This window comes from Nymphaea colorata, chromosome 4 (genome assembly GCF_008831285.2).
Source record: "Nymphaea colorata isolate Beijing-Zhang1983 chromosome 4, ASM883128v2, whole genome shotgun sequence".
In the NCBI taxonomy this organism is placed as follows: Eukaryota; Viridiplantae; Streptophyta; class Magnoliopsida; order Nymphaeales; family Nymphaeaceae; genus Nymphaea; species Nymphaea colorata.
Genome location: NC_045141.1, coordinates 18,469,670 through 18,492,948, shown reverse-complemented (window position 1 = coordinate 18,492,948; position 23,279 = coordinate 18,469,670). Strand labels below are relative to the sequence as shown.

General features: G+C 39.0%; 2 protein-coding genes across 3 annotated transcripts; one reads left to right on the top strand and one right to left on the bottom strand.

Moving 5' to 3' along the window:
• Window positions 1-1,339: 1,339 nt before the first annotated feature.
• Window positions 1,340-16,274, top strand: LOC116252437 (phosphoinositide phosphatase SAC6). 2 transcript variants are annotated; one of them, XM_031626696.2, is made up of 21 exons: window positions 1,346-1,715; window positions 1,902-2,060; window positions 2,171-2,251; window positions 2,467-2,594; window positions 2,677-2,768; window positions 3,016-3,073; window positions 3,319-3,375; window positions 3,479-3,512; window positions 3,626-3,706; window positions 4,504-4,610; window positions 5,045-5,131; window positions 5,236-5,313; window positions 6,213-6,283; window positions 6,364-6,462; window positions 7,701-7,800; window positions 10,367-10,475; window positions 10,606-10,678; window positions 11,296-11,389; window positions 11,933-12,025; window positions 13,957-14,023; window positions 15,836-16,274. In XM_031626696.2, the coding sequence occupies exons 1-21, from the start codon at window positions 1,433-1,435 to the stop codon at window positions 15,958-15,960; spliced, it is 2,076 nt and encodes a 691-aa protein (XP_031482556.1). In that variant the 5' UTR covers window positions 1,346-1,432; the 3' UTR covers window positions 15,961-16,274. The 2 variants fall into 2 exon arrangements, 1 of the variants encoding a protein (XP_031482556.1); XR_004172208.2 differs by lacking the exons at window positions 13,957-14,023; window positions 15,836-16,274 and having other exon boundaries at window positions 1,340-1,715; window positions 11,253-11,389.
• A 653-nt stretch (window positions 16,275-16,927) lies between these two features.
• LOC116252440 (seipin-1) lies at window positions 16,928-19,193 on the bottom strand. Its single transcript, XM_031626699.2, has 2 exons — window positions 18,074-19,193; window positions 16,928-17,770 (listed from the first exon to the last, which is right to left on the bottom strand). The coding sequence occupies exons 1-2, from the start codon at window positions 18,812-18,814 to the stop codon at window positions 17,069-17,071; spliced, it is 1,443 nt and encodes a 480-aa protein (XP_031482559.1). The 5' UTR covers window positions 18,815-19,193; the 3' UTR covers window positions 16,928-17,068.
• Between the last annotated feature and the right edge of the window lie 4,086 nt (window positions 19,194-23,279).

Sequence of the window (23,279 nt, the reverse complement as noted above, 5' to 3'; positions counted from 1 at the left end):
TGGTAGGAAGGAGATCTCCACGCTTTGTCAGGCCATCTTAACTTTCGCCTTTCAACTTTGTTTGCACAAAAGAAGGAGAACAACGTAGAAAAGAAGACATCATGACATAGTGATATAAATGATGTAGACAAAAGAAACAGGCCTTTTAAACTAGAATAGTGGGAAAAGAGGTTAAAAGGTTCCTCCGCATCTAGGGTCATGGGTTGTGTCGGGGTTTAAGTGGTTCTTTAGCTTAATGGGTACCCCACCCTTTGACGGCTTAGGAGAGTATTACTCATAAGAATGAAAGAGAGGACACACCTTCTACTCGCATTTCATCTTGACCCAACCCAAATTCTTTCCAATCTTGAGTTTTTGCCACATATTGATAATCTCAAATCTTTGTTTTCTTGTAGATCTAAACTTCTATGTTTGTTTACTTTGTAAGCCCACATAAAAGATATTTCAGGTCAGTTTTGGATTAAAGATTTGAAGCTATCAAATATACTATTAGAGAGTGTTTGTTTAAGATCTCAAATCCGTAGATTTAAGGTTGGACCCCTCCCCTTCCTCCATCCAACTTTAAATCTGTACTGATCTAAGATCCAAAGCTATCAAACGCAACCTTAGAGAACATTGAATTGTCATTGATCTAAAATCCTCTTGGTTTGAGATCCACAGGTTCAGGCGATTGAGGCCTCCCCTCTATGATCTTAAATAAGACATTTACTCAATGCAAAAAGGTAAACCAAGTAACCAAATCTGGATAGATTGAGGAATCATAGATTTGTAGTATGGATCTTTTGTCATATCAATAAAAACATGCGTAGAAGTTAAACATAAAGTAATTAAATGCCCTCCAAGTATCTTTATCACCATCAAGTTAAGTAGATGATAAAGTTGTCTTGCCATTAAAAACAAAAAGCATTGGTAAACATGTTTTGGGATCTTGGAGGTCTTGGTTTAGAGATTGGGAAAGAAACGTTCACTCGCAATTCACTTGACGGAGGAATTTTTTGTGCTACACTCATGGTCCTCTTTAAGAATGTTTTTCCACACTCATGGCCTTCTTTAATAATGTTGTTCAAATAAATGTTATATAATCTATGACAAATAAAAAACAAAAGAATTTTCTATTACAATTTTCTACATAAATAATATTTTGGTGTTTATCGTTACAATCAATGTCAAACATTATAGATGTATTTTCTAATATTGAAGTACTGAATATGTATGAATGTATTATATATATATATATATATATATATATATATATATATTACCGAATCAAAATGAAAACAAAAGTGTAGGCCTTGAACGGTTCAGATGGAAGCTCAGTCGCTTGCTCTCATACTCAAGAGGATTTTAGATGGTGGTTTGGGAGATTAGTTGAAGCGTGAGTCGCGGTAAACGCAAAATCAGTGTGTCGTTGGCACGATGATGAAGATAATTGATGAGAATTGAGAGCGGGGCCGCATGTTGGCGTGGCACCGTGGTCTGCCACTACAAGGTGGTCAAATTCCCCGCCCCCGCCACCACCACCACCACCACCGGAGGAGCCCGATCACCGCCACCACCACCACCACCATCAGATCTTCCCTTCCGCTCTTTCCGCAACCGTTACATTCCTCGGCCTAGTAACGGCAGACGCCATTTCCTCCGGATCTCCACGTCTCGCGCCTCCTCTCTTCCTCACAAGGCGTTGCGTTCAATACCCAAGACTCGGGTTCTCGCTGGTTAGTTGGTTAGACAAATATTCAAACATTGGGGGGAGTGCCTTTCCCCTTTTTCTCCTCTCCTCCTTTTCTGGCTTTTGAGTTCGATTCGTCACACTCGAACGAGCTCTTCTTGTTTTGCCATTCGTTTCTGGCGACTTATCTGGTGTTTGAAGTGATTGACTTGACGAGAAGTTTGTGCCGCAGAGAGCCGCGCCATGGAGAAAGAGCAAGAGTTGCAGCCGAAGCTGTGCACGAAGATGCGGCTCTGGGAATTCTCGGATCAGTATATGATCGAGGCGATTGATGGCGCTTCCAATTCTTACCTGATGATCAGCCGCGTCGATGGCTCGTTAAAATCCGTCGGTTAGAGGCGATTTCTGCACTGTCCTTCATTGTGTGAAGTCCCGTATGCTTTGAACGTGCTAGGAGTGTGAGTGATTAATCTAGTGTCTTGTTTTTTGTGATATTTTTAGATGAACTTCCGGATTATGGCGCCACAAGCCCGAGAATCCGAAACATATTTGGTTTGATTGGAATGCTGAAGCTCGTCGCAGGTTAGCCAAAAACTTAGAATAGTTCGCATCAATTTGACGTCCAATTCTGGCCATCACTGTTATTTGATTGCCGTTGTTGTCGCTGATCGATCACGTCCAGTGCATCGTAAAGAGAACCATGTGCTCAGACTTGCACAGTTCGAAGACATCTATGTTAATTATGGGAAATTTGGCTTTCGTAAGTTTCATCTCTTTCTACCGGTACGTGAATCTAGGTACATACGCGCTGGTGATCACGAATCGGGAATGTGTTGGATCCCATTTTGGATATCCCATCTTCAAAGTATCGTCTCTTCAAATATTGCCGTGTAATCAAGCAGTTAGCAGCTCAACTGCAGAGCAGGTTTGTTTGCTAGTATCTTCTTGGCCTTTCGAAATTTATGGGGAAAGATGTGATTTTGCTTTTATGCATAATCTTTTGATAGAACAAGTTGGAGTCTGAGTTGAAGGGGCTCCTCAGTGCTGCAGAGAAGACACCTGGGCTGTATTTTTCCTATGAAATCGATTTAACGCTTAGGTAACTGGTTATTGATGGTTTTTACTTCTTTATAGGATTGTGTTTATGATAGGAGGGCATGGATAGCGTGCAGATTAACATCTTTGACCTGCTGGTATTCTATGCTCATGGTCTTTCTTTTGGCTTTGCTCAAGAGTATGTTGGTTGAATCAGGGGGCCCTTGTCGGCTATCTGTATTCATGGCTCAAAGTTTATTTTCTTCACATTTAATTTCTGCTTACAGATCTTGGTTTGGCTTATATTGCAGTTTGCAAAGATCACATGGATCACGGTATGAGTCGAAGAATCTGCCACTCTGGAGGCAGGCAAGTGCTTCTTAATATGTTTTATAGCTAGCATCATTTTTCCTTGTTTTCTCTTGTATAAAAAGAATTATTTGTAATTTTGTCGCTATCCATCAGGACTCATTTGGTGTACGTTATTACTGGTTTTAGAAGCGCCAGTGGCATCATTCTGACAGAACTGTTTTATGTCAGAATGATGTGCATAGTACTAGCAACACAAGTTCAATCTTGATCCATGTTCACCTTCATCATTGTTCCTTGTGCAGGCTGACCCAAGATTTCTCTGGAATAATTACATGCTAGAAGTCCTTATAGACAACAAGGTAGCAGTCTACAATTGATTTGTAATATAAATATTGCTTGATGTACTTTGACATGCATGCATACACCTATTATGAAGTTCTAATCCTCCAATTTGTTATGCAGCTTGATCCATACATATTGCCGGTTATCCAAGGGAATATCCTTTCATTTGTGAGATGCCATTTAAATTTAATGATGGTAGTTTTCAAAGTTCCTATGCACACAACCCATTTTGACTATATCTGTCTGCTATTCTTAACTTTAAGTTACGCTATCAAAGCTTTCAAGCAAATATCGGGAAACAAATTGTGGATGTGATTTTGATAGCTAGAAGATGCACAAGGCGAACTGGTACGTGAACAGCTTGGAGTTTTGATTAGCACTGTTTAATTCTGAAAAACTTGTTCTTCCTTGCTGATAGCTTTGATGAGGCATCAGTTTTGTTTGCTGACTTTCCATCTACTGTTCCCTCCAGTATTTTCGACGTGCCTTTGAATAGTGGACTCATAATTTATTTGACTTGTTGCTTGTCTTATGTCAATAAAGAAAAGTGTTGACCTCCAACCCCCATTCAATTATGCATTCTGTTTAATCATTCAAGTCCATACATGTGGCAAAGGTTTTGATACATTTGGATTTTTTGCTTTTACTCTGTGAGAAGTGCGAAACTTCAAGTCGTGCTCTTTCCCTTAGTGAGGTTACTAGACCTTAATAAAAGGATAGGACTGTGGTTACATTGTGGAAGAGCAAATGTGAGATATTCTATCCACTACACTTGGATACTATGGGTACTGTTTGTCAATAAAAAGACTAGCCACTCAGAGTAAGAGAATATCTAGCATTGGGAGTAAGAAAACAGGAGTAAAAGGACTATTTTGTTTTTCTAGGAAGCATCCGGTACACATACAAAAAGAAAAAGGTAATGGTCTCAATATCTTTAACACATTCCGGCATATGTTTATCTTGCATGAGAACTGCAAAATAGAAACAATAGAATTAGAGGAAGTGGAATTTACAGAATAAATGGGTAAATCAGATATATGGCAGCACGACTTCATCTTGAATGACTTGCTGTCAGCTTCTAGTGCTGTTTCTTCTCATCCTGTTCAAGGTACAATTAATTTGTGATATGAATCTGTTACATTAAGGTACACGAATGTGGAGAAGAGGTGCCGATGCAGAAGGTTATACTGCAAATTTTGTTGAAACAGAGCAGATTGTTCAATGTAATGGTTTCACGGCCTCTTTTGTACAGGTGTGGGAGCATTTATCTTTTCCAACATTCATGTTTATGGTTGATATTTCTATAAAGGCATTCATGCCCACAAGTGTATGGTTCATCCTCCCATAGAACATCTTTGTTCACAGTTGCATGGTTGATCATTGTGTATATGGGCATGATTTTTGACACCACTAGATTTCACATGTTCTGTATGCTGATACTTATCTTTCATATAATTCCTTGTAGTTCTGCTTGTTAGCTTTTCCACATTTCTAATTTATGTTATCTTGGTTCCCGCATTGCTGCCAGTCATGCATTTTTATAGCAGTATCATGTAATTCTATTACTGCTTTCTTGTGCATGTACTTGTTAATTGAAACATGAGAACTGCATAATCTTCTGATAGTACATGAAATTTACACATTCACAGAAAAGGATTCTCAGTATCTTTTGCATACCTTGTTCAGGTTCGTGGATCTATTCCATTTTTGTGGAAGCAAATTGTTGACTTGACATACAAGCCTAGTTTTGAAATTGTAAGACCAGAGGAAGCTGTAAGTATGCCAACCTTGACATTCTCAATCTTTCATGCTTAGCCAAATTTTTTGCATAATTGTGCATAAAATTGAGTGATATTCCTCTTCCTGTTATCTTGCAGCCTCAAGTTGTTCAGAGACACTTTCTTGATTTAAGAAGAACCTATGGATCTGTTTTAGCTGTTGATCTCGTCAACAAGGTACACTTTGGCTTTTGTTTCCTATTGCTAATATCATCTTGCTTATCTTTGCGTAAAGAGGGGAAAGAGGAGGTCAAACATGAAACTTGTGGAATGAGCATTGTTTCCCTTGATCATGTATATTATCTACATAGTTGTTTCCACTTTCTTCTTAGCTTATTTATTGTCGTGTAAGTATTGCTTACAAATTTGCATATAAATATGGAGATGCCTCTATTTAAATTTTAACCTATTAAAAACATCAATGATGCAATACTATTTCAAGCTATGTCCAAAAGTTGCTTTAGAGTTGATACTTCATGGGTAAGTCAGTTGAGTTTTAATTATCCCTTGATGTACCATTACCTTTCTATGTTGAATCATTTCACAAATTCATGATGGCTGTTTTCATGCACTCTTTTATTATGTCTATGATTGTATACCATACGTAATACATGAAATTGTGCTTAGTACATGATCTTTTCTCTTGAAAATGGTGTGGCCTTTGATATGTTATAGTTACCTCTAAACTTTATATATTTATACTTCATGTTATCTCCCAAACCCACACCGTTATTTCTGCATGTATGACATTGTTTGGTATTAAGCATTTTGTAATTGGTTATGGTTCTGCCACTATCATATTCTGGGCTTATACTATGCCTGTAGGACTACCTATGTGAGAACATTTGTGTTCAACTATGCATCCATTCCTTTCTCTATCTTCATGGTCCTACTTTTGCTGCCAAATTATACTATATTGCATGTATGGTTCTTGTTTTACCTTTTCAGAAACAATCTAGTGGTTCTAGTATTTCTGGAATGTTAAACTCATGCCATTATAGTGGGCTTCCTGGTAATGAAGTTTTCAGATATTTTTACATTCCATAATGCTTGATCCTTTCTTCTATCCTTGCCAGCATGGGGGTGAAGGCCGATTGAATCAAGTATTTGCTAATGCCATGCAAAAAATTGCAAGCGACGAGATAAGGTTAATTTATTATTCACTTTAGTAAATAATAACCTTCAAATGAAATTGCTTGACTTGGTACTATGCTATTGTGCTTGCAGATATGTGCATTTTGATTTTCATCGAATTTGTGGTCACATTCACTTTGAACGTCTTTCACTTCTCTATGACCAAATCGTGGACTTCTTGAAGAGCCACAGGTGCATTTCCTCTTTTCGCAATACCACATAATGGATTTTGATGAGAAGATGATCATGCTTCTGCCAAAGTAAATTGCTAATAGTTTTAGGTATTTTTTGCACTTCTAGAGAGTGACAAGTTTGTGTTCGCATCACACTTCTTTGGCCGCACTTTCAAACCTTTCTCCTACTTGTTTTAGGCACTTCTATTTCATTTTGGTTGGGAAAAAATGGGAAAAAAAAAGCGAAAAATGAATAAGAGACAAAAAAGAGTGGGTGTGGTCAGTAGCATTCAACTCGGTCAAACCATGTCGGGTATCACGTTGGGGCGAATCTGTACCCACACCCGCATTGACATGGGTGCTTCACCATTTTTGGGTTGTCCTTGTGACTTAGGTTGAACACTCAGCCAAAACTGAACTAACTGGTGCAGTGGATTTCAATTTTCAACATGTTCCCTAATCAGCTTTCAATTAAACTTAAAAAGGCTAAGAACTAGGATACTTGCTGGCAGGGGTGGAGGAAGAACGTTTGTTTGGGAGGGGCCAAATTATATTCTTAAAATTTTTATAGGTCCCAAATTTGATTTTTCAAAAATTTTGCAAGGGCGAAATGCAAAATTTTCAAAGTTCTAACTATTAAATTTTATTTTTTTCAAAATTTGAGGTCGCAAGGAGGGGTGGGGAGCGGGGTTGGGCATGGCTCATCCCCCATGCTTTCAGGTATAGGATACAAACATATAAATATCTCAAGATTTCTCACATCTTCAATATATATTATTGTCAAGTTCTATTGCCACATGCGGTGCCATACCATTCCCCTGAAGGAACATGTTTTAACTTGTTGGATCCTAAGTTTGAGTGTTGAACTTTGCTCTTGTACCAATTGTAGTATGTCGACCCAAAATGCACATGAGTGCTTAGTATGATGGAACACCCAAACACTACAATCCATGATAATTGATAGTATTGTGAGACGGATATAATCCTCTCAAACATTTTTAAATCTTCACCGCAGGGTTACCTCAAGTCTTCCCCTTATATGTGGTGTTAGAAACTTTGGTCTGAGTAGTGGATTAAAATGTTTCCCTGATCATCAAAAGTAAAGAATTGTAGTTAACTGACATGGTTAATTCTGCACGTTTTGAACATGGCCTATGTTGTTGCTTTACTTATATCATATGTGTTCCTTGTATGCTTTTATTTGACCTGCTGAGTGTCTTACTAACTTATTCAACTTTGAACTTCGGCATTTTATAGGTATTTTCTACTGGATGTAAAAGGAGAAAAACTTGAGGAACAACAAGGAATTGTAAGGACAAATTGCATTGATTGTTTAGATCGTACCAATGTTACCCAGGTAAGAACTAATCTGATTTTTCATTTGTTTATTTGTTCAGTATTATGATGACTTAATGTATCATGAGTGCTTTTCACGTGCTTTTTTTCCTTACTTTCTTGGATCACAGCATTATCTGTCTTGTAGTGCTTTAGCATGTTATGTTTCTTGTGGTGCAATTCTGCACCTGTGTTTTATGACTCTTCTAAAGTGGACGACATGGATTTTCATTGTCTTGCTATTAGAAAACCATTACAAGATCCTTGTTTTCTTGCACGTTTTGTGTGGTTTATGGAAGTTTTCCTGCGTGCTATTGGGAAAAATTGGTTAGGCCATCTATTGTACCAACCATAAATAGCAGAACGACATCTATAACTAGAAAATGAGTTAGCTTTCCCACTTTGGCATATATCATTTATCTTTCCATAAAATGTCTCTGTAAAAAAGTTGTCAACCTGAAGTAAATAAAAGCTACAAGTTTACATTGAGAAACATCAAACTAAGGTGTACCCTTTATATATCAGGGCAAGGAATAAGAGGTATGAACGCCATGATTCGTCAACTTCTTGTTGAACGTCATTGAACATGAAATAGTGTCTGCTGTTATTTGTGACATCTTATATGAGAGAAGGACTTGAGAATAATTTTATATTTTTTTAAGTAATCTTAAAGGGTTTTATACTTGTGTTACATACTGTCAAGTGTCATAGCTCATAACCTTTTTATATGTGAACTGAAGCTGGCTATGGGGTGACTTGACATCCATCAATTGGCATATGGGCTATTTTTGGGGCTGAGTCATGATAATTGGCATCAGAACCAAATTCATCACTTCGAACTCAGGGTCCAATATACAAGGACACATGTTCCTTAAGAGAGTGAGATTGTAATATTTGGTAGAACTTGAGAATAGTCCTTCATTGAAGACTTCGAGAATCTTAAAGGAACTATATGTCTCTGTCTTACACACTTAAATAATAAACATGTATCATTCCACAAGATAATGAATACAACAACAACATACAAGAGTTCTAGTTTTCTAGAAGACCACAATGGCTCACCTTTAAGTTCATGAAGTGAACTCACTTGACCAAGCACCCCCTACTCATGATCTCACTTTACTTAGATGATTCACCATCAAGGGTTAAGTCCCCTATTTATACTAGTGGGAATCGTTGGTGGAAGCCTTCCACCACCTTGCTGACACCCTTTTTTAATTATTATTTTACATTATTTATTTGTTCTGGTGGGACCCAATAGACAGTCCAACAGAAGGTTTCCTGCTGTTTTGTGATTTTATATATTGTGAAAGTATGAAACATGATAGCTATGAAACATACGTGCGCCTGAAAAGGCCATGCATCTGTGTCGATATGGCTTGACAAGGGTGCAAGTGCGGGTCTGGACACTGTGGCCTTAATTTTGTGTTTTTTGGTATATTTTAATATTTGTGTACCTGTTGCTTATATTTAGTATTTCTTGTTCAGTAATTTTTTTTTTATGAATATAAGCAATGAATTCCCTCCCTCTAGTCTCTGGTGGGTCAGTCACTATGTCGTTCCCGCCTTCAGTCAGTCAGTGAATAGGTTTGTTTTGATATCTAAAGTTTTGGCTTTGCTGGTGATGTGACGTGATGTGTATCGAAGTGTTTGCTTTAGGATGCTTCTACGATGAGTCTCTTCTCCCCTTCGCCATGTTTATTTAGGTAAAATCTTATTATTATACACATAAGTATACATGTAAAAAGATATGTACAGCCGTGTCATGGTGCCCAAGTTTTTGAAGATTGCTCCACACCCATACGTATACCAGCACCCATATTGGGACCCGTAACCATACCCACTGACATAGAGGGACAGGTATATATAACATTGACATTATAATAATGACTTAAGTTTCATTTACAAGTGTATGATGTTTGTCCATAGAGAAAAGCATGTAGTGATTTGAGAAATAAAAGAATGTGTTGTAAATTAGGTTCATCACTAAAGAAGCTAGAGAAGGCAACTGAAAATAAGACCAGACATTGACCATGTAACATGCAGATTTCACTCCTACGTTCTGTCAAGTGGCATTTCTAATGGCCTTGTCTTCTTGTTAAAGGACATGCATGATAATTGAAGTATCCACACACGACACTTGGTTCTTGGATTTTTCTGGTTGCAAGTTGCGGTTGCATAAATGTATTGAACCACTGGGACAGAGGATGGATCATGGATACCATCTCAATTCTCAAAGTAGAGATTCTAGTTAATGGAAAAAGCTGGACATAATGTCAGTAACTATGAAGACCATAAAATAAGAAATAAGGGTAATTTAAATCAGCTTTGCAATGATGATCGTTATGAGTGCAAAAATGAAACAGAACAGTGGTGCATCTACTAGCAAGTAGCAAGTTTTGTGTGTGTGTGTGTGTGTGTGTGTGTGTGTGTGTGTTTTTTTTTCCACTGCTCAAATTTGTGATCCTTTCCAATTTGCTCTCTGAATGCTTCAGGTAAAATATTTGTAGATTCTTCAGGACATTTTAACAAGGGACCTACCTCCTTTTTGTGTCTGACAGATATAAATGTTGATAAATCCTTTGCAGAGTATGATTGGCAGAAGAATATTAGAAAGTCAACTTCAAAGAATGGGAATCTTGGGAAATGGTGAAACCATAGATAATCATGTTGGCTTTGATGAGAGCTTCAAAATCTGTGAGTTGACAGTATTGTTTACCATTTGAGAAACTTTTTTTATGGATTTATCCTCTCACTTTGCCATTGTGATCTTAGTTGGGAAAAATGTGTTGCATAGTGTTCTTATGCTGCTTATCCTTCATTTCAGTATGGGCAGACCATGGTGATGATATAAGCATTCAATATTCTGGTACTGCTGCACTGAAAGGAGATTTTGTTAGGTAATTGAGATTTTTCGTTTTGCTGTTTATTGGGATACAGTTGGGTATGTCCTATTTGCTTATCATGAACATTATGCAAGATGTTTGTTTACGATGTACTACAATCATTTGGAACTTGATTCTTTAGCATACAACCCATAATTACTCAGATCTTAACAATCAGCTAGTATCCTATTTGTGGTCAAACTTATATTGACCACATCATTTTAATTATGAAGTTAACAATAAATACAGCAGTTTGGTTTACTAATTCATACAACTTTAAATGTAAACGTATCAAGTTTCTTAGATTTCTTGGCAGAACTGAATCCTAGTTCTACAGGGATAAAGATGAACTGCAAACTGACTCTCTAATACGTAGGATATGCTTTGATATACAAATGGAATCAATTGATCATGCCAGGTTCATGAGGAATCTTTCAACAACTGATTTATCAACCCATGATGTGTCATTTTTCAAGGTTAATTTTGTCACTATGAAATGATAGGCATTAACTTCTTTCTTGTTTGATTGATATGTGTTATTCATTTGCTTCCATGGTACATTCTTATATGTATATATATGCACGCACAGATGTACAGGCATATTCTCTGATGTGCTTCTTGTGCTTAATCAGGCATGGGAAGAGGACAATAAATGGAGTGATTGGTGATGGTTGCAATGCACTTTTACGCTATTATTTGAACAACTTCTGTGACGGAACTAAGCAGGTTGACATTCTTTTATACTTGTCTGTTTCCAAGAAAAGTTCAATGCCAGCTTGTGTGATTTTTTCGTGCTGAATACTCCAGCTGTATGGAAAACCCTCAAGCTAGAAGCTTAGATTTAATATACAGTTTATGAGTGGTAACTTTTGTTGGAAACTGCTCTTTAGGCTGGCCACGTATCTTATGTGGACTCTTCCTTTTATTAATGACTACATTTTGTCATTGGCCAACTGAAGGCAGAGGAAAGTAGGAGATAATGCTTGAAGAAGCAATAACTTGAACTCTACCTTTTCTTCTTTCTATGGTATTACAATTCATTGTACAGAAAATCATTTCCCAGTATATGCTAAGCTTACCACTTTGTGGATGCACATAAAATAGAATAGAGGATGAGTACGGATAAATTGTCGTGTATGTGACAGCTACTACACAGCAGACCTATGCTTTTGAGTTTTTATTCGTTTAACCATGTTCCTGAATTTGAATAAAAATTTCCTAGTGAATGTACTTGATAATTTCTTTTTACTGTTTCGCATGGTCATTTAGGATGCCATTGATCTCTTGCACGGCCACTACATTGTTGCTGTTAGCCGTGGATTGACTTCTTCACTAAAAGGAGAAGCCATGGAGGCTTGGACTGTAAGTTGTCAACTGCAGAATGAAATTTTAGTTACATCTGTGTTTTCAATTGATTTGGCCTCTATGATGCGTGTGAAACTGTCCGTATTTATCTGTAGCTAAGTAGCTAACTAAATGCATATGCATAAGCCCATACCATATTACATACACAACGTAACATATTCGAGTACCCATACATCTGTAGACATCTATATGTGTATATTATATCTATGTATGCAACTTTGTGCATATGGGTTTATATATTCCACCATCTGCCGAACCAACAATTTTAAGCATTTTTTCAAAAATTGGACCATGGATGGCTGAGAATGTTCAAAGCAGGGAAAATAAATTGTGAAAATCCCATGTCTAGATTGAATCTGCGAGCAGAATAAGCTAAGAATTTCAATCTTAAAATCCTTGTAAAACTGATCTGCACATTCAATTTTTAGGTTTTGTTCTTAAATGTATGTTTTTGACATTTTGTGTCATCTGTACATTTGTGAAAAAAAAAACCATTAAATGGGCAAAATGGATGAACCAGCAGTGATAGAGCCTTCTATGGCTTAGGTTGGGCATTTGCACACCCTGACCCACATTCCTTAGATGCAAAATATGGGTTCAATGTATACAGTCCACACCTTGAACATAGATTTTAGGGTCTCTGTGGCTCCTATCAACCCAATGATCCAATGGAGTCATTGGCTTATCTTTTGGGCTGTGCAACTGATGGATAACCACTTGAGAGAAAAATATGGATGGCAAAATTAACCTTCTAAAAAGTTTGGGTACTTTCAGCTTGTTAGTAGCCTTGGTCAATGTTAGCATAACCAATGAGATGTTGGAATAGAAAGGTTCAATGATTGATAGCAGCAGGGTTAGCTGGAAATATGGAAAATATTTTTAATTTTGTGTCCTCGTTATGAGGATTGCTTTAGTAGTAAATGGCTTCATGTCTATGGTTCTTCTAGGCTTCTAGCAGCTTCATGGGATAAGAACGAAAATCAAATTCAGAAGGGATGACCAATAAGTAGAAAGTCTACCTTGGTGATTCTAAATGGTTATAGGATAAAAAATTATTTACGGACAGGAATAATCATTGAATGCATTGTCCTATACATGTTTTGGAATGTCCCAACAGAAGCTAGAGTTATTAAGAAACAACTGTAGATTGTTCTGTGCTCTCCCGCTGGGTAAGTGGAATAATAGTTTATGTATTTTCACATGTATGCGACATAATTGTTTGCAATTTGACCACTATTACTACCAACTTTCCTGTAAGTTTAATAGGAAAGGGGTGGTTGTATTTTACGATGAACCAAATTGGGATTTCACGAATAAAAAGTTGGACTCTTGTGTTAGGATATAGCCCTGACTCTCTGAAAGATCAAGCCAGAAAGTAATTGGGTGTAGGAACTGAAGATTAGTAGCAACATTTTATCTCTAGCAGGATGTATGTACCTATTTGATATTACCTCCGAGATAATTAGATTGAGATTTATTGATGATGCTAAACTAAAGTCGGTCTAGGAACTTGGTATAATTATACTGAAGCAGTTTCAAAGTTCAGACTAATGTTTCACTGATACTTGGTACTGTTGATGTAGTGGAGCCGGAGTCCTAGTATCTTTGTTAATAATCTCCTGAGGAACGATTTTACTATTACCTTTCTCCAAGAGTTTGCTCAGAAAATTTCATTGCGGGGACTACATCATCTGTGTGATCTCTAATATGTCAGACCTGAGGCAATTTAATTTGCACCATTATGAATTATTATAATGGGATATTCTGTCTATGTGCTCTCTTTCCTTTTTCTGTTATTCTAGTTGCACCTTATCTTCTCCTTGCTTTCGTAAAAACTCAAAAAACGTTTCTTTTTCAGATTTACTTGTTTTTGCATATAGGTTTTCTTTCTATGTTGCACTTATACAAGTGATATTTGTCCTTTGCAGTCATTTCCCTTAGCTTCAGCATTAGCTTTGACTGGCATGATGCTTGCAACCATGTCACTGAGGCAAGGTAAGTAGTTTCTCTCTAACAGCATAACCATAACACCATGGACACAAGCACCTAATACATTCAATTGCACATGATATCCACTTTCTTTGATCCTTGTTCCCTTTTTTTCTAATCCCACACTGCAGGTGCGATTTACAGGGCTGTTTTAACTTTTAATAGAAATCAGCTTTAGAATCACCAGAATCTAACATGTATCAGGGTTTTCTTTTTATGATAAAAACTCAACAGCAGAAAATACATCAGATTTTCTAGGTTCAGATTTCTGGACAAAAAGCACGAATAGATAGTTGAGTTGTAAGTTGATCGTGTCGAACACATTTCTATCGTGAGACCAGGTCAAAAATTCAAAGAAACATTCAATTAGTTATAGGAAAAACTGAAGTGCACGCATGCATGCATACACATTTTTAGTAGGAATCCACTAGTATCTCATGTTACGCAGATAGCTAGGATTTTAGAAATTTAAGAAATCAATAAATCTCATTTCTCTATGTTTTCAACACAAACAATCATATTTTTACTAAAACACCATGAACACAGAGCTCACTGACAAAAAAGTATGTAAACAATCTATAAAGGTCTGATCTGGCCAACACGCATCAGAAGATGGAAAAATGAAATCGTCCACACTGTCATTGTCAGAAAAAGCCGGTTTATGTATGTGTGTGTATGTATGTACATGTGAACGTGTATCTGTTGTGTGTGTGTGTGTGTGTGTGTGTGTGTGTGTGTGTGAGAGAGAGAGAGAGAGAGAGAGGTGTTATACATACTTGACTGCAGTGTAGTCTAGCTAATTGTTTCAGCCATGAGGTCACATTTTGCAAAACTAACCACGCAGATATGATCTCCTGTTTGAAGACTTGGAAGTCGACACAAGATTCATTTTCTTTACTTGTTCAATGTATAGGAAGAATTCCATAAGCCAAAAAAAGAAAAAAGGAAAATGCCTTTTCAAACGGTTAAACATCATATTGTGCACCAAAAAGAAAAGGCACTCAATTTATGTGATGTGTGTGTCTGTGTATATATGTTAAATGCCATTTTGTGCCCCTCGTACACGTTCATACTCAGGTGCGGTGTGTACAACTTCATAGACATTTTTTAATCTAAAGCAATAAAATTGAAGCTAGGTCACATTGTGTTGCAATTTGGCTATGATAAAATGAAAAAACAAAGAAATATAACACAAGCAATTAAGACCATAATAGAGGCAGACAAGATTTTATTGTGATTCGCACACTACCCTTGAATATCATTGTGAGGTAGAAATATTTTTTCCCCTTTTGCAATGGGAGTAAGTATCCTGTGGTAGAGGTAGTTAAAGGATGTCCTGTCTTAACTCCTAATCATGAAAGGTGGTTAGGTGTTTCTCGTTAATATAACTAATGCTTAGAGAGTGTCATAGGAGCTAAGTTTTGACAAGCAAAGTCGTAGGAGCAAGTCTTCAACGGCAAATTGAACATGTTTAAGGCCTAGAAACGCAGAATGCTTATTCTAGCCTCAAATTAAGTGTTAGGCAAAAACTATGGCTGCAAGAAATGTCTGTCCTAGATGCCTTCTAATAGTTGTGGAGGTGTAAGAAGATACGCTCAAACATCTATTCTGCTTGTAAGCAAAACGATACGGCTGTTAGACCGACAGAACAGTAGTTAAGCTGATTCTTCTCCAAATTTTTTCCAACCTCTCTCAGTTGCATTCGTTTTATGAGTTACAACTTACAATTTTGTCAAATGATTCTGCTGCTGCTCCTTTTGCTAGTCTGTATCCGAGCGTTGTTAGGATCTGACTAATTCCATATTTGTCTGCTTGCAGCTCAACATGATTGGCGTCATTTGCTGCTTTCAGCTGTCTGGGCTGGACTTAGCTTGGGCATAATGGCATTTATGAAAGCTAATGGGAGAAAGTTCTGCAACCGTCCTCGTCTACATAAGCCATGATGATGAATGCCCTCGTTCAATTGTTCAAGACAAAGGCAGAGCCATTGTCTGGATTTTATTTAACCACAGCATTGTTACAAAGTAAAGGGGTTACAAGTTCGAGGCTTCCGTTCCTTATTTGAAATAGGTCATAGAAGATTGTGATAGCATGGTTAATTTTTCTGCTTGTATTTTTTCCATTCTTATTTCTCTCATTTTGTGAGGGTCTCCATTACTAATTTACTATTGTATTTGTGTCCTATATTTGACTCAAAAATGTTATTTTAAAATGGTATGCAATGGATAATAGAAGTCCTGGCTCATTTTTCTGCTCTTGCGTACACCATCATCAGATCCCACCTGATCTAACTGCTGGAGGATATCACCTTCAACTGCCATAGGCACTGAAATCACATCGATGCAGCCGATCATATACACCCGGAGTTAGTTTTGGGAAACAATATTTAGCATACTTCCTCCACAACATGGTCATAGTTTTCTTATTCTTTATCAGAAAAAGAAGATTTTTCTTTTCCCATAAACAAGATGTCTGTTTACAGCATACCTCATCGATCTGCCGGTCTTGAGGAATCAGTAAGACTATCTTTTTCCCACTCTTCTAGTAGGACGTCATTGAACCCATTGAACAGTCTCTTCGTATTGTCGTCTGCAGTGTTGCATGATGCATCTGCAAGATTGCAGCCTATCCCAGGACATGGGGAGAAGGTTTGTCTGGGAACTCCTCACCCTTGGGACATGTGGAACAGGTTTATCATCGTGCTGCAGATGGTTACAACAACCAACAATGAAAGATTGAATCTGAGATTCACGTGTTTCAGATCCAACTACGCACCGAAACATGGGGAACAGGTTCGTCGATCCGGACATGTACAACAGTAGAACAGGTTCACCGTCGTACTACTGATGATACTAGGAAGCAAATATGGCCGTTGGTCTTGAAAGTAACACGAAAGAATCTAAAGCAACAGAAACGGTAATTTGAAGCTATTTCATATCGATTTCACTATCAACTGCAGTCAAAAGATGTAATTCTTTGCCGCTCAATATTCAAGGCAGAGAAAATGAAAAGCATCATTTGTGGACCGTCGTTTCACCAGATTCTACATGGTTACTTTTGAGTAACGGAAATTTCCTCAGCATCACCGGAGCCTTCCTCGGTGACGCCGGAAGTAGAGCACGACGCAGTATCTGACGGGCCACCATGCTCGAGCGCCCGCCTCCGCTTCAGCCTGCTGACGGCCCGCCTCGTCCCCAACCACCCGCCAGAGCTTCCCTCCTCGTCACTGAAGCTCTCACCACCCAACTTTCTCCCTCTCCCCAACCTCGACACAGCAGAATCACCAAACCCTTCCACAGACCAGGCCGCACTTTCGCTCCCGTTGTCGCTCAACCGCAGGGACGCCGGGAAAATCACCCTCCGGCAGCAAGAAACCAACACGACCAGAAGCATGATATACACGTACAGAGACGACCATATGTAGAAGGGGAGCCTCCAGCTATGAACGATCTTTTTCTTCCAAGGTGGCCTAGAATTGAGAATGATCCTCGCGGAGTAGATCTGCGGAAGACCCATCGTTCCGGCACGCGCCTGAAGCCGAACCTTGATGTGCTCTGTTCTCATGGCCGTCTCCTTGTACTTCAAGACGAGAGTTCTGATCATCTGCGTCTCGTCCGATATCTCGAGAACTAGAGGTATGAGGAGAAAAAAAGAACGGATTAGCCTGACAGGAAAGCTTCGAAATCGTAGCATGCATGGCTGGCTGGACTTGGCCAGGATGGCTCCATTGGATGCAATAGCCTCTGCCATTATCTAGTGAAAGCCAAAAAAATGAATAAATGTTAGAACATACACCAAAACGGGAAGTACCACTTGAAAGAAGATTGTTAAATATTCATCTTCGACTTCAGATCACTTTATCGATTATAACTATTCAATCAGTTATTTCGTTGAATATGTTCCCATAGCTGGTAACTCGAGAGAAGGAAAACTGAAAATTCAACAACGATCCAACACTCTTATCCAGGGGTTGAAGAACGAATTACTCCAGTCGGACTCCACATCGACAGAAATTTCGTTAAAGACCATAGGGATTGAAAAATGAGCTGCAAGTACCTGAAACATGCCAACATCTCTGTTATAATCAGACTCAGGCAAAACCATCTCCAATGAGACGCACATGGTGTGAGCAAAGGGAACGGCCATCCTCGCTCTCCCCATGAAAACTGACGCACTAGGCTGCTCCTCCGTGTAGTCGAATGATACAGCTTCCTCCGCCACCACCGGCTCTTCTGCCCACGACCTCACCAGACCAACGCCCACAATCACCGCCACCACCATGGCCGCTGTCAGCACGAAGCACAAGTAGGCCGCTTTCACGAGGCCTAACACCAACTTCCTTACCACCCGTCCGCCGTCCTCCGAGACGGTGGCTGGAGCGCGGCGGACTGCGTCGACTCCCCTCTGCACCCTCCTGCTCGCCTCTGCCGTCTGCTTAGGCTCGTCAGTGTGACCGAGGGAGTCGGAGACGACCGAGAGGAGGGGGGAGAAGAAAGAGGAGACGGCAGAGACAATGCGGTAAATGAATACGAGGTGAAGAAAGACGAAGTTGATCGCCCAGCCTGCTGGTTTGAGTATGAGAAGATCGTTCTCTGCTGGAGGGGGAGGTGGTGAAGTGTAAACATAGGACTGTTCTTCTGAGATCACTCCGTGTGGAACGTGTGTTTCTGCAGATAGTTCTTCTCCGGACTCCATGGTCTCCTCCTTCCCCTCCCCCTCCCCCTCCCCCTTGTCCTCAAAAAGAGGAAGAACAGAAAACTCAGAGCCCCACACAAGGGAAATGTGTTGGAGCTTCATGCTGGACGACGCCTGTCAGCGCGCTAGCTCCATGTGTTGCTGTAGCAGGCGGCGCCTCGGCGGTGGAGAGAGAGTGAGAAAGATGTGTGGGCTGGAGAGGAGGCTTGGGTGTAAATTTGGTGTACAATTTTTCGTATTTTTACTTTCGGCTGCACAATAGAAAGCTCAGTATGTGCAAGAAAAAAAATTCAAAAATGTCCAGAACTTAGCAACACATTAGATCAGCTCAGGATGTCACAATACTGTAAACCATTGATTTTTTTTTTTAAAAAAAATGTATACAAACCACAATGAACCTTAAAAGCTTTGAGCCTAGTCGATCTCAACATTGGATTTTTCTTTTCAAGACTCAGAACACAAGGGAGAAAGGTCACCTAAGTGATGAGGTTTCCTCCCACTTAGAGAGAGACTTAAAACGCAGATTTCTGATACACATGTTATCGGTAACGGCCTGGTAGAACATGGCCGGTGGCCCATTTGCTGGGAGAGAACCCGATTGAGGTCAAGGGAGACAAACCGTCGCCGTCGCCTCTCACATCTCTCTCCCGTTTTCTTTTCTACCATCCAATTTTCTTGCATGGTAGCTCCCAACGCTAAAATATGCACTCCTAATGTGAAAGCAGAAGAAGGACATCACTGTTACATATTCCAATGCAATTCCGAAATTAAATTGAGTTGAATCGGAGTTAGTAAAGGGACAATTTTCTACTCCATCAATTACAGTTTCCAATTATTTGAAATCATTCATTCCTACTGCAGTCAGCTCATCAAATCTGGACCATATGCAATGAGAAGTAGGGCAGATCTTGCTTCCAAGTCAGGAATCCTAGGACACAACTTCACTTTAGGGTTGTGTTCGAGTTACATGCACTGGATTTCATAAGATTGGTTCCGGTAGGCGTGTGCACATGTTAAGTGTGACAGTAGCTCTATCTCTACGGATGTGGATCCGAAGCTAAGACCCTTGACCAGCAAGAAGTGTTTAGAGTGTGCAAACGGCTCCAGGCCACACATTAGGAACAAGCAATTCCCTGAACGTTAAAGATCTGCAATTGCTGAATAGACAAATCTATGCACTAAAATGTATGTCGAATGAAGACATGGCCCCAGATTACTCTGAATAAGTTGTTTTATACGAACATGCAAGGCAAGCGAAGTGCTAAGTTCTGTAATCATTGCTATTCATTGAACAAGCTGAAACATTATTTACAGGACGGGACTTGAAGTACATATATATGGGTGCATCGGTTCTCCTTTTACCAAGTCTCCTTCCAATGGAAGTAAGTAGAAACCAATGAAAACCCAAGTTCCACAGTGGACATTTTGTCGCATAGACGATGTAGAGAGTGCCAAAGAGAGGTGGGCTTTCCAACGAAGAGCTAGACCATGCTTTAAGTGGAAGAAAAATGAAGGATTGAAGCTTCCACGAAAGCAGGAAAAACCACATAATGGTTCAAAAATCACCTCCAGATACAAGCCCCTCCTTCCATTCCCAAGTACACCTCCAAACATGTCGTTAGTGGACTGTTTATATAAGGGCCTTCACCTGAATCTTTTAAGAATGACCAACATAAACTTAAGGAAGCTTTTCTTTTTATAGCCAAGCTGTGTGTAGGCGCTGTACCAGTGTTTATGCCAAGAGAGATGTAGGTCTTGCATTTCTGATGTACTTTAACTTGAGTGCATCAAGCCCAACTCCTATCCAGTTGCGTGGCATTATCCATAGAGCCTGAACTTACAGCGCTGCACTTCAGCGGATGCCTGGAGCTGAACTTATTCCAACTGCGCAGCGGACCTCCATTTTTAGTCAAGAACTTGTCACCTTCATGACCGTAAAACATCCATTGTCCATGGCAGAAAAATGAATGCTTGTGGCATACTCGTGGAACTAGCTACAATTACCCAGCTAAAATTCAACCAAATAACAGTAGCATGTTACTGACGCCCCAGTACTGGCAATCTTGCTTGTGTACAAAACCTAAGTTTACTCCAGCGTCAGTTAGGCCTTCACAAAATCCATAATTTTCAGCTAACCAAAACTATAATTAGCCCTTAGTGAACAAAATGCTCATCCTTGAAAAACACCTTGTCTAATGGAATTTATACGTATATTTTCAATTCAGATTGTTGCTTGACATGTCCAGCAGATGACCAAGTATAGACGTGTGTATAAACATCTGAGGCCCTTGTTATCTGCATACCAGTAGCCCAATTTTGTGCATTCATCTGCCTTTTCGTACGCTTTATCTTACCTCAGAGCTGCATGCAATTCTGGAATTTAAGATCCAGACTAAAGAGGAAAATTATTTTCACAATTCAAATCCTCCTCTTCAGTTTGGAGTCTCATACCAACTGGATAGCCACCGAAAGATTCAGTAACTGATCAACTTTTGTGAAGAGAAAGTTTGATCACACGTGCATTAGTTGCTCTGTATATATCAATGCATTCCCGCAGATCATCATCGCAAGTTAACATGACCCACTCAGAATCATCATCTAAATATTTAAGATCAACTGAACCCACATTCTCAACATGAAACCGCCTAACAATTTCTTCTCTCAGATCTTGAAAGAGAATGGTGGGTTGGATTCTAAACCTTATAATCTCCTCTCCAAATAGAACTTTTACTAGGCAGTGCCGTGCAGATACCATGCCACTTTTAGGCAAGGAGTAATGAGAATCTGCCAATGGTTGTTCAGCAACACATTTCTGGCTATGAGATCTTATAAGCTTTTCTTCTTCCGAAACTACATCGGACAAGACAAGTTCACTGTAATGTCTTTTGGTTATTGCATCCACATTCTCAGTGATATATGTATCCTTGGCGATGCCCACAGTTGCAGCATGCAAGTGGGGTTCTGCACAACTGGAGCATGAATGACCTGAACTAGAACCCTCACTGCACGAAGAAGTCGACTTGGACATAACCTGGAGAATGGAGATGCTTGCAGCCTTTGCGCTTGAAGCTTGCTGAGTAAGCGGATTCATTGAAGATAATTTTCCAGATGAAGATGAACTTTTATTGGTTACAGGTGAACCATGTGCTTTTGGTAAACTGTCATAAAAGGATCTGATCTTAAAATTGCCACTTACAGCCTGGACTGAGTCAATGACAACTTGCAGTTTCTTTATTGAGTGGTCCACCTTTTTTAACTTTCGAGAGGGCCAGCGAGTGATTCCATACTGCCTGCATATTCTTTTCAAAGTAGTTGGACACACTGCAAAAGGAACACGATCGTGTCAATCAACACAAACTCACTTTCTTGATGTATTGAATGAAGGCATGAAGAGACTGGAATTCACGTTCCCATCCCTTGGATCAACAATGCAACGACAGAGAAATGCATGTAAATGTGCTTTTATATGCCTATTTTTTTTCTTGATTAAGAAGCTGGGAATAACACCAACTATGTTTTTTGTACTCGAGGGAGCATAAGAAGGTTGGAATTCGTTTGCTCATATGAAACAGGATTGTATCAAACAGATGCATGTTACAGTATGTTTTTATTTTGACTTGTGAAATTTTGTGAATAAAGCTGCATGAAACAAAATCTGATCACACAAACTGGTTAGGAAATTCCGAGGTATTTGATGTCCAATTAAAATGCCTGTTTTCTAAAAAGCATAATTCCCCTTGCGAGATGGACAAGTGCAGTATATAGCAGACAATATCACATCCTGAGCATAGCACACAATATCAGAAATCACATTCATCAAATATTAGTTATCGCCTGCCCTTTGTGGTAGCTTTCTCACAGCTACTTATCTGCCATACTTAAGACACTTCAGTGGCTTGCTAACGAGGCTTAGATTGTGGGAGTGAAGTGCCAACCGATGCATCTTCACAGATTCAGGAAACAGGATGTCACTAGCCACTGAATAAAGCATGATATCTTCTACAGAAGGCCAACACATATCTGATTGTCATCTACCAGCAAGTGCAACAAAACTTTCATTATTTATTACATGCCTGAACTTCTTAAATTAGGACCCAATGATCAAATTTCCTGAAATGTTCAAAACAGAAGTGCCTGACAATCTTCATTGCATCATTGACTTCACTTTAACTGATGAGAACAACCTTGTTCACCAAAGAATAAATCTTGTAGATGACCAAAAAGATAATCCTGCTCCAGCACCTAGTCATTCCACTTATGCAATCTAGTATAACACCATTTAGATTCATTGATAACAGAAGTCAAACTACTAGTCACCATGAATCCTCTAAAAGTAAACCTCCAAAGCTTAGTAAAAAGGAGGCAACTGATAAAATGGCGATCAATAATTTCTCACACTTATTATACAAAGCAAATCTATGGACGATTGAATACCTTGCTACTGAATACTCAATTGGTTAAGAATCTTAGTATCGAGATCTAAATGCAAGAGACAAAAAAATTATTTAGGGTACACCCTATACACATTATGTATTTCATGAGTGAATTACTGGACTCTTAGCTCACT

What these genes read in the sequence shown, in the direction of transcription:
- LOC116252437 (XM_031626696.2), top strand. Translation starts at nt 1,433, where the DNA reads ATGAGAATTGAGAGCGGGGCCGCATGTTGGCGTGGCACCGTGGTCTGC. An exon ending in GACTTCTTGAAGAGCCACAG is followed by an intron (nt 6,463 to 7,700) that starts GTGCATTTCCTC and finishes GGCATTTTATAG; the next exon opens with GTATTTTCTACTGGATGTAA. An exon ending in ATCGTACCAATGTTACCCAG is followed by an intron (nt 7,801 to 10,366) that starts GTAAGAACTAAT and finishes AATCCTTTGCAG; the next exon opens with AGTATGATTGGCAGAAGAAT.
- LOC116252440 (XM_031626699.2), bottom strand. Translation starts at nt 18,814, where the DNA reads ATGAAGCTCCAACACATTTCCCTTGTGTGGGGCTCTGAGTTTTCTGTT. An exon ending in GAGATGTTGGCATGTTTCAG is followed by an intron (nt 17,771 to 18,073) that starts GTACTTGCAGCT and finishes GGCTTTCACTAG; the next exon opens with ATAATGGCAGAGGCTATTGC.